Source organism: Grammomys surdaster, unplaced genomic scaffold (genome assembly GCF_004785775.1).
Source record: "Grammomys surdaster isolate TR1022 unplaced genomic scaffold, NIH_TR_1.0 211, whole genome shotgun sequence".
NCBI lineage: Eukaryota > Metazoa > Chordata > Mammalia > Rodentia > Muridae > Grammomys > Grammomys surdaster.
In genome coordinates, this window is record NW_021604656.1 from 5,631,531 (window position 1) to 5,642,522 (window position 10,992).

Sequence of the window (10,992 nt, forward strand, 5' to 3'; positions counted from 1 at the left end):
GCAGCCCTGGGCTGCCATATCTCATTCGAAGCCTGGATTCAGGTCCTGTCCTTCTCGCCCCAATACACCCTAGGAGTTCAGTTTATTTTCTCTAAGAAGCAAGATCCCCCAAAGGCCTCATTCCTATCAGGTCATCTTGTTGTTTTAAGACAGAGCACACTATGTAGTCCAGGCTAGCCTCAAATTCAAGGACATTTTGCCTCTGAGTGCTGGGATTACAAGCATACCACCATGCTTGCTCCATGGTCTACTCATCCTCTACTGACTGAGTTAGGTCAGTACTGGCTTTTAGAGTCTTTCCAGCATCCTGAGGCCTCTGCCAGCCTCAGAGCTTCCTCCTAATGGTGACAGGGCAGTTTTGGTTCCCACACTCAATGATATGGTGAAGCTGAGACAAAGGACCTTGTCGACGTCTGAGAGCAGCAGTCTGAGAACCTGTGAGCTCAGGGTGGGGGCGGGGGCGTGTCCTTGACTGGACCTTGCTCTTTCCTCTGTACAGAGGTCACAAATACCTGAGAACCTGCTAGGGTGTGGTGGGGAGGCTTCAGCTTCTGAGTGCCCCAGTACACACCTCCACAGTAGCCCCCAGACACACGAGAGAGCAGCGTTCACTCAGGCCCTGAGACAGATCCAACAAGACATCTAAGTGTGTTTGATGGAGAGACCTCAACCTTCTCCCTTCAAGTCTGTAGCTATGGCAGCACAGGGCAGGCTCCTGCTTTGAGCAAAAAGGATTGTACAGCTATCCTTCAGGGTAATTTATATTATTTCCTGCTTCATTCCGTGTCTTACAAAGGCCTAAGACTTCAAAGACCCACAGTGGGTCTACTGGAGATTTCTCCTTCTCCTTGACCTATTAGGAGAATTCACTCTGAAGCCCAGTCATGAGCTAATGGCTAGAGTGTCTCTGTTGAGGAGAGGTTTGCATTTCCAGTCAAGGAGGCTAAGCGGCTGGCCCAGGATCCCACAGTTGGTCAGCAGTCATGGGGTTCAAACTCGGGCAGTCTGACCACAGAGTCCCAATGGTTTTAGGTGATGGTAGGCAAGAGATGGGGACGTGGGTCCTGTGGTACTCCAGCAAAATTCTCAGCCATGAGCAGACTGGGGGCTGTCCATGTGTCTGTCCCCTGTGTCAGACCACAGCAGGCTCTAGACCTGTATCCTCTTTTGCCACAGACCTTCTAAACAACCATATCCTGAAGTCAGCCATGTGTGCTGAGGCCATCGTTGCTGGAATGTCCATGGAGACCCTGGAGGGTACCACGCTGGAGGTGGGCTGCAGTGGGGACATGCTCACCATCAACGGGAAGGCGGTCATCTCTAACAAAGACATCCTGGCCACCAACGGTGTCATTCATTTTATTGATGAGCTGCTTATCCCAGATTCAGGTAGGTTGACCTAGAGGGACCTCTATCCTTCCCAGCTTCCTCTCCCTTCTGGAACCCCGGTGACAGGGCCAACGGTATTCAGCAATCTTTTGGGCCACTTCCTGTCCTTGGTGTGGCACACAGCCCTGTGCCTTCTGTGAACCCGAAGGATGTGAAGTCTTACATTTCCAATAGAGGGTCTAGGCACGGGTCTCTGTCTTGAGGTAATCAGGAAACATCATCTTAGAGCCCTTTCCGGTTTTTCATGCTGTGGTTGGACACAAAGAGCCATTGCTGATGTCAGAGCATTTGCTTTCCTTAGGCCACCCAAGGCCACCAACCCAGGAAAGATGACAGGATGGACTTTAGTTTCCATTCAGCCTGAGAGTAGGAATCTCCCAGGAAAGAGAACAATCTCTTCATATGGAAGTATCTTCAGAAACATCCACACAGGCCATGCTGCCTCCTCCCCAGAGTCAAACAGGTCCTGGACAAGCCACCCTGAGGCCAGAGGACAGTGCTTCCAACAGCCAAGTGACTGTCACCTACCTCCCTGCAGGTTAGGTTTTCTGATGACAGGGACATGCTTGGCTCCTTTTGTGTTTAGAAGGCTGGTGACTAACAAGATGAAGTTTGTGCAGATGTCCATCCCACTCTGGACCATGATATACTCACACTGCTCATTACCTTCTGAACTCTATTTCTTCTTCCTGTAGCCAAGACACTGCTTGAGCTGGCTGCGGAATCTGATGTCTCCACTGCTGTTGACCTCCTCAGACAAGCTGGCCTCAGCTCGCATCTCTCTGGAAAAGAACAGTTGACCTTCCTGGCCCCTCTGAATTCTGTGTTCAAAGGTAACATGGAGAAAGCACCCTGCTGTTCTGTTGCCTCTGGGACAGCTGCCCCAACTGTACAGCCCTGCCCTGATTTACAACAGCCTTGGAACCTTCCGCCTACCATAGTCCAAAGCAGATGTGATTCTATCAGAAACTTTGGACTACCCCGTTGTTTATCTGAAACAGCCAAGAGTGTACTGGGGGATCTTTACTTCAGAGCTCAATACTTTGCCTCTGCCAGGAGAGTGGAGCAGGTCTTGGCTTTTTGTTTGCAGGGTCAACACTGGTGTATATGGGCAGGGGTCAGCTGAGGTGCTGTCATGGGGACAGCGAGAAAGACTCTTTCCTCTGAGGGCAAAATGACAAGCCTGCTCAATAGCTGTGCATACTTTTTTTTCTCTAACACATGCTGAGTGTTAAGGGATTTTGACAGCCACCCTTACTTTCTGTCTTCATTTCCAAACCACGGAGGGATGAGCGCCCTTCCACGTGTGTCTCTCATCACACGCCTTATCTCAGGAGCCTAGCTCTCTGGATCTGTCCATTCCTTTGCTTGCAGATGGTGTCCCTCGAATCGATGCCCAAATGAAGACTTTGCTTCTGAACCACATGGTCAAAGAACAGTTGGCCTCCAAGAATTTGTACTCTGGACAGACACTGGACACGCTGGGTGGCAAAAAACTGAGAGTCTTTGTTTATCGAAATGTAAGTTTTTAGGTCCTGATTCACACCCCATCTTTGGCGTGTGTTGTTAAAAAAAAAAAAAAGTCCTCAAGAGCCAGGAGCTTATGTAAGAACTGGCTTTCAATAAAGGGGAAGCAGTTTCTGGAGAGTATGCAGGGTGCCGGGTGACACTTCCTTTCCTGCAGGTTGGAGACTAAGGCCCAGCCTTAACTCAGTTGCTGAGCAGAGAGGCTGCCTGGGACTCAGCAGGATGAACAGGGGGAGTGGGGCAGAAATGTGGAGTCTTTCTAGGCTTGCCCCTGTGAAGCTTAGCTCTCCTTGGTCCAAGACCTTCCCATATCAAATAGGATGGTCAACATGGTATTGCTTTTGGTCTGTGACTAAACAGGACCATCTGGCCAAAGATGTCCTGTGGCTGATACAATTAACCACTCGTGGGTTAAATCAACCAGCCAACTGTTTCTAGTCTGTCTATTGGAACTCTGTCAATGAACCTCTTGTGATGCTGACCTCAACACAGAGCCCCTGTGTAATTTTATCAGAGCCCCTCTGCCTACCCTGAGGAAACCTCTGTGTGTGATGTCATCACCACTGGCTCCAAACAAGTCTGGAGACCCCTGCCTGAGGGGATAACCATCTCTCTTTCTTTGTCCCTCTTTTGTGCAGAGCCTGTGCATTGAAAACAGCTGCATTGCTGCTCATGACAAGAAGGGACGGTATGGGACCCTGTTCACCATGGACCGGATGCTGACACCCCCAATGGGGACTGTTATGGATGTCCTAAAGGGGGACAATCGTTTTAGGTAACCAATCTTACCCCGGGGCCAAGCTTCTGCCAGGTAGTCATGCTGGACCTCAGCTGTTTTATCCTACTTCCCAGGAGGTGACCTAATGCCCTAATGCTAGTGACACACTGATGTGACCATCCGTGGTTGGGTATGGAGAGGATGAGGGGGGTCCTTGATGCCTTAAGTTAGGAAGCAGGTCTCCTGCTAGTGATACAATCCTTACACCCATGGGAAGGGGGAGGAAGCATCATAATCCACTAAAACACAAGGATATCGCTCACAGCAGAAAGTCCCCAGGGAGCTAAGAGGCTCTAAGGACTCACCATGTCTTTGTCTTTCTGAATCAACTGAAGTCACAAGGTCACTTTGCTTTCTTACCCTGATCCCTCTACTTCCCGCTTGCTAGTTCTCCAGTGAGTGCTGTCAAGCCAAGTGTTTCCCTAGCACTGACACCCATGGACTGGGAGGTTGGACCTCTGCCTCCCAGGATCTCGTGCTCTGCAGGCACTGACTCCGCCAGTCTCTGGATCGACCATACCCAATTCTCACCTTTTCTCTCCCTTCATCCCCTCTGGCCATTTGTCCTGCATATGCCATTCATGCCCAGCGAAGAGATGACAACAGACCTTCCTTCTGTGTGGAGAGGGCATGGAGAGCAAACTGTCATTTTCTTTGTGTTTGTCTACAGCATGCTGGTGGCCGCTATCCAGTCTGCAGGACTGATGGAGACCCTCAACCGGGAAGGGGTCTATACTGTGTTTGCTCCCACAAATGAAGCCTTCCAAGCCATGCCTCCAGAAGAACTGAACAAACTCTTGGGTAAAGAGCAAGTTGAGCAGATATCCCCACTGTTCTGAAAAAGCAGTCTCTCCAGGCCGTCGCAGGAGACGATGTGATGTCTTACAAAGGGACTTGGGGTCGAGGCCGTACTGTAGACGTGTGGGCTGGATTAAGGGGACAGCAAATGGTGACAACGGCAGAAAATGGGGTGGAGTGAGGGCAGGAACCAGGGATATTTTGGACCAAGGACACAGAAAACAGCCAGAGCCATTTACAGTCATAGTAGGTCCATGGCAAAGGGGGCCCTGAGTATCATAACCTACCTACCTTCCTTCCTTCCTTCCTTCCTTCCTTCCTTCCTTCCTTCCTTCCTTCCTTCCTTGGCCCAGTTGACTTTCACCTGGCTCTAAGAGGGCAGAGGTGATTCCTTGGGCACGGTGCCAGGCAAATAGAAATCAGGCCAGTGGCAATCAGGCCAGTCCCTGTGGTGTGCTTTCCACTGGGGATCTGTGATAATGAAACCACTCATTTGCATTAAATGGCCTCAGAGACTTAAAATAATAAGCCTTCCCTGGGGAACTTAGCTGATGGTAGTGGCTAAGAATGTGAGTGAGCTCTGGTTGAGCTGCTGGGCCTCAGTTTCCCCATTTAAAAAAAATGAGGTCGGCGAGAGTCTCTGGCTCACTGCGATGCAAATAGAATGTTCACACAGGACAAAACACACACATGCTCCCTCAATAGTGGTAATGACAGTGGAGTGGGGTGGGGGATGGGCTTTAGCTCTGATGTGTGTGCACCCTCCCAGAAGGGCGAGCTAGGGGAGGAAGAAAGGAGCAGCGTGGAGGAAGCGGTGTAGCCAGCCTTGAAGCAAACATGGTTTATGCATCCTTTCCAGCAGAATAGAAAGCTCAGGTTGCAGTCAGCAAGGAGCTAAATTTGTGTCCTGTTTAATTTTCTTTATTGCCAAGCAAATGCCTGTGTCTGTGGTGCTGACGCAGGTTCCTGAGAAGAGGGGAGAAGTTCACGCTGAGCATAAACTTCCCTTCCTCTCTCAGCCCTGTAAGAATAGAATATTCCCCAGGTGGCTTGTGCCTGCTCAGATTCCCTCCTTTTCAGTTGTGTGAGAGTGGAGGAGGGGTATGGAGAAAGTTACCCAAACAGCCCAAAGTCCCCATGGATAGACAAAATGGCACCTGGGGGAGGAAGGATAATCCTGATGTTGAAGACCTGGACAGGAGGCCCTGGACCCAGGGGATTGGCTTCTCTTTGCACCATGCTCTGGGCCATATTTTTGAGGGAAGAGATCTCTTACCAGCTTCCGTGTAGATGCCAGGAAGTTCCTTAGTATCAGTGCCTCTGTCCCTTAACTCTCTATAGATGTGTCGATAACCAGATGGACTCTCTAACGTGCTTTCAATTTTCCTCCGAGTTTCATGGTCTTGGGAATAGCACTTAAGCCCTGGGGAAATAAGCTTTTGGCTGGCTCAGGAAGGATCAGAAACCAGGGGGTAGCTGGCAGGTTTAGGTACCGCCTCTCATGTAACTCAGGAAAGGCATTGATGCTTGCCCCAGTTGGCAGAGAAATGGATGTGGACTGGAAGGAACGTTGTGGTGTGCATACAGGAAGGTGTGTGGAGGAGGGGCTCTGCGTGGGGAACTGCCTCAGCCCTGACCTCATCGGCTCCACGGCTCTTCCAAAGCACAGCTGCTCAATCTTTCAAGTTCTCCCTCAAGGAAATAGCTATCTCCAGCTGAAAATGCACTTGAGGGCATAACGTATAAATATTTTACTGCTGTGTTATAGTCGGCAGGAGTCACGTCAAACGCTGAAGGGTCCCAGATGCTGATGCTGGAAAGGTCCCCGGCTTTCCAGGCAAACATTTAGCTCATGGAAACATGACTCATACGCTGAGAGGAGTATGGATTAACTCCTTCTTAGCCACCACAGAGCCCTGCTTAACCCACCCACCTGCTGGCTACAGGGCCATGTCACAGCTCTGGTCGTCTGGTAGGTCCTAGGCTGTATACACAGTAGGTACTTGTGAGCGCTTCTGCTTGTTTCAGCGAGTCATCCTGTTCTGGAGAAACCACGGGTGTCTTCTCTTGTTCTATAACCTCACCAGTACCGCTCTTGTGCTTAACAGCGTCTCCTCCTTCTACAATCTTACAGCAAACGCCAAGGAACTTACCAACATCTTGAAGTATCACATTGGTGATGAAATCCTGGTTAGCGGAGGCATTGGGGCTCTGGTGCGGCTGAAGTCTCTCCAAGGGGACAAACTGGAAGTCAGCTCGGTGAGTGATATGGATCGTGTAGAAGCCCTTTAGAAAGTGGGAAGTAGTTACTCATCTCCAGGGAGCAGTCCCTTATCTTGTCCCCCAGCTTCAGTCCCAAACTCAGGCACTCACTGAGCTGTTGCGTGTGCTGCATCTTAAGAGGTCTTCCCATGCTGACTTAGAAGGTCCTCCCATGCTGACTTGAGAGATCCTCCCATGCTGACTTGAGAGGTCCTCCCATGCTGACTTAGGAGGTCCTCCCATGCTGACTTGAGAGGTCCTTCCATGCTAACTTAAGAGGTCCTCCCATGCTGACTTAAAAGAGGTCCTCCCATGCTGACTAGAGAGGTCCTCTCATGCTGACGCTGCTCTGGAAGCATGTCTCACTGGGTGACACTCAGCTTTAGAGCTCTGTTCAGAGCGGTCCTACCTAGAAAGAGCCAGACTGACTCAGCAGGGCCCCCTGTGGATAGGAGTGGGCTGGGCCTCTCTGTTTCTGTCTCTTTGTGTCTTTGGTGTCCCCTGCTCACCCAGGGGAGTGTGGGAAGACATATGGGAGGAAGACTGGGAGAGATCTGTTTAACTTAAGGTTATTGAAGGTCTCTCAGGACTGTGTTTCAGGTATGGAGATACTGTCTGTCACAGGCACACGGGCTGTTCAAGAAAGCATTCACCTGAGGGCTCCTTCCCACCTGTGTGTAGCTTCAAGGGGTTGTGTGGCCTCTCTTGTCCCTCAGCTCCTATTTTTGTACTCTCCCTCCTTGCCGCCCATTGCGGTGGGGGTAAGAATCCTGCTAAGTCCACTGTGCTGAGCCTATGTGAGGCAGGAGAAGTCTGTGGAGGGCAAGGGCAGCTGCTCACTGGAGAAGCCCTGCCACTTTCTCCCCGAATGGGTGCATGGTCAGCGGATGCCCGCTGAGCAAATGGAGCCATGGGTTCCGCATTTAACAACGGTTGTCTCTTCTCTTAGAAAAACAACGCAGTGAGTGTCAATAAGGAACCTGTTGCCGAAACCGACATCATGGCCACAAATGGTGTGGTCTATGCCATCAACACTGTTCTGCAGCCGCCAGGTGAGGTCCTACTGTGTGGTCCTAACCGAATGGTGCCCATGAGTGTGACTCCCAATCGCTGACTGAAAAGTGAAATCAGGAACTGTGGTTTTAAGATGATACGCTACAGAACTTGAGGTGTACTTCTTACTGAGTTGCCTGCTGTCTTACCCCAACTCTGACATTACCAAGTACAAATATTTGTGTGGATGTTGGTGGCAGAAAAGGCCTAGATGGTATGTGTATACTTGGGGACACTTGGGGGTAGCAGACAGTGCATGGCTGTGTGTCCATTGAGATGCTGATGGCAGACCCTGTGTTTTCCTTTCTCTCTAGCCAACCGACCACAAGAACGAGGAGATGAGCTGGCGGACTCTGCCCTGGAAATCTTCAAACAGGCATCAGCATATTCCAGGGTACGTGTCCCCCACCACCACCACCACCAGTGAGCCACAGCTGAGGAAAGTAGCCCTGGGATCCACCTTGCCAATGGGGGCAGCTCCCTGAGTCCATGCTGTAGCCACCTGGCTTTCCTGTCTGTTTGAATTAGCCTTCCATTTCCCAAGGCTAACCTATCTTCTGCAATGTGTGGTTACTTCCTGTTAGAACTTACTAGAGCTTTGATTTCTGGAGAAGTGGTTCCAGGGTAGAGTCCTGACCCCTGAGGCCAGAGAGCTAACACAGGCAATCCGCTTTTGAACAGAGATCTCCTCCAGAATAGCTGAACTCACACTCTTGGGAGACACTTCAACTGACACCCAGCTCTAAGCTCTGGTCTCAGTGGAGAAGCTTAGCTTAGGGTCCCCCAGGGATATCTACATTTTACATAAGTCCTCATTTGAAAGGGAGCTTGTACAGCCAAGGGCCACTCTTAGGAGCCTGTGGGTTCAAGTTTTCCCCCTTCTCTCCTCCACCTCAGCATTTGTTTTAAGTGGGTGTGGTAAAGTGCAAAGCCCTTCCATATGCAGGTTCTGGGACAATATGTATGTACTAAGAAACCTGACACCTCAGGCAGGCATAACACACCTACAGTCCCACTTGGGATGACTGCCACAAGTTTCAGACCAGCTTGGTCTTCATGTCAAGTTCCAGACAAGCCAGGGGGAAGGGAAGGAGAAAGGGAGAGACAGAGGAGGAGGGAAGAAAAACAAAAGAAATCCTGACCTGTTTTTGTGTTTTTTGTTCCTTAGGCTGCCCAGAGGTCTGTGCGACTTGGTAAGTGTCTCAGGGTTTTACAGTCCCATCAGGGTTAGTGAGTCCCCATCCGTCCCCGAGCCTGAAATCTGTTGTGTACAGATCAAAACATGGCGCACAGTAAAACAAGCCTGGCCTCCAGGTCAGAGTAGCAGGGTAAACTGGAGGTCAGACACAGAAAATCTGGTTTCCCTTTCTGTAACATGGAAATAGTAGAGTAACAGCCTACTCTACTCAGGGTGGGTGTGACTTTGGGCTCAGGGAGCCTGGGAAGACTGCACAGGGCTTGGCACGCACCCACACTGAGGATATCACGCCAAGCTGTAAGATGAGGAATTGTACAAGCCTCAAAAGCCCCTGCTGTGTCCATGAGCAGGAGAACATGGCAGGGGCAGGCCACGTGGCTTCTGTCCATGAGGTTCTGAAGCTGGGCCTGAGGGTACACAATCCCAACTCGTTGGGGATCAGAGGCAGGAGGATTGCAAGTTGGAGGCCTAGATAGGCTACGGGATGTGTTCAAAGCTGATCAATCTAGTGAGACCTCATAAATAAGAAGTGGAAAAGGGGCGTGGCTATTGCCTTGACCTGGCATGCACGCTGCTCTGGGTTCATTTCCCTAGTACCAAGACAAAAAGACTAAGTAAGCATCCCAGACGGACAATGGGACCCCTGCACCTCACCATCTTTCATGCGTCTCATTTTTCAGCCCCTGTCTATCAGCGGTTACTGGAGAGGATGAAGCATTAGCAGGAAGGACCAGGGAAGAGCGCCCTGCAGCAGCTTCCTGCCAGTTTCTCTCAGTTTGCCAGAGAGACCATTGAATGTTTTTGAAATCAAATATCACACTTCAACATACATGGGCTGCACCATATTGAGATCTGAGCCTTGGACGGGTAGGGAAAGGGTTAAGGGGAGAAAGGTTCTTTTTAGCTTTTGATCCCTCCAAATGTGGCTGTTAACCCACTGAGTACACAGATCTGGCCGTCATAAACTGACTTCCAGAAAGGACCTCTCCAAAGCATGGAATTCCCCGACTTTTCAAGGGCCCTGAAAAAGGGAGCTACGGCATGTTGGAGGTTACAAATGTGAATCAAGCAGTCCGGCATTCTGGAAAGCTCTGGCACGGTTCTGTAAAGCTCTGGTACCGCTGGAGAAATGGCATCACTATAAGCTACGAGTTGAACTGTCTCTGTCAAATATGTCTTGTATCCACACATGGTTTGGATGCTTCTATATGACCCTGCCCAGGGAGAAAGGAAAGGGTATGAAGAACATGTAGAATCCAGATTCCCCGAGTGTGCTGGAGCCAAGGTGCATTTGTAATAATAAAACCAAAGAAACAAATGCCCGCGTGCTCGCTGTGAACTGGGGATGGGTTCTGCTCCTTGGTGCTTGCCTGCAAGCTGATTTATCCCCAAAGTTTTCCCGAGAGCCGTTCAGCAAGCACCCCTGAAGGGGTATTATTTGGAATAGTTCCAGCAAGTGGACCTTCGATGCTCACACAACTTATGACGGACGGTGTGAACCTAAGCCCTGGTCGGACATGTTTTCACCTAGTCCCGAGTCCTCGGTTTTCACATCACCCAACACTGTACCCTCTTATTACCCTGAAACTCCTTCCTTCCAGGATGAGACTCCATCTTGGGTTAGTCTTAGTCTTGCCAACACAGACTGTCAAGGGATGAGAGGGACATTCAAGGAAGGGAGAATATTGGTAACAACAACAACCAACCAACCAACCAAACAAACAAACAAAAGCCAAACTGAGGCTGGGGTCCATCTCTGGGCTCCCAGAGACCAACGCCTGTCAAGAAAGCTAGTCTTCCCAGGCTTTGCTTCCTAGGCCAAGCCATATGCAAAATCTCTGTCCTGTTCCCTCAACCTATGGCGTTTAGACTGTACTCAGCACTCTGCGGTCAGTGCTGTGTGACCGTGGTAGTGAGTTAATGTCAAAGGCCTTCTATGTAACAAGTGGTGGCTTGCTTCCTGGGTGTTTGTGGATACCAGGGTGAG

At 50.3% G+C, this 10,992-nt stretch overlaps 1 protein-coding gene across 2 annotated transcripts in view; it reads left to right on the plus strand.

Moving 5' to 3' along the window:
- The window catches only part of Tgfbi (transforming growth factor beta induced), a 30,398-nt gene extending 20,075 nt beyond the window's left edge, over positions 1-10,323 (plus strand). For both annotated transcript variants that reach the window (XM_028772142.1, XM_028772143.1), the window contains exons 8-17: positions 1,177-1,389; positions 2,085-2,222; positions 2,764-2,909; positions 3,555-3,691; positions 4,365-4,495; positions 6,627-6,751; positions 7,704-7,806; positions 8,122-8,201; positions 8,976-9,000; positions 9,686-10,323. In XM_028772142.1, coding sequence (XP_028627975.1) covers positions 1,177-1,389; positions 2,085-2,222; positions 2,764-2,909; positions 3,555-3,691; positions 4,365-4,495; positions 6,627-6,751; positions 7,704-7,806; positions 8,122-8,201; positions 8,976-9,000; positions 9,686-9,726 — 1,139 coding nt within the window. In that variant the 3' untranslated portion in view covers positions 9,727-10,323. The remainder of the gene's footprint in view (positions 1-1,176; positions 1,390-2,084; positions 2,223-2,763; positions 2,910-3,554; positions 3,692-4,364; positions 4,496-6,626; positions 6,752-7,703; positions 7,807-8,121; positions 8,202-8,975; positions 9,001-9,685) is intronic.
- Positions 10,324-10,992: the final 669 nt, after the last annotated feature.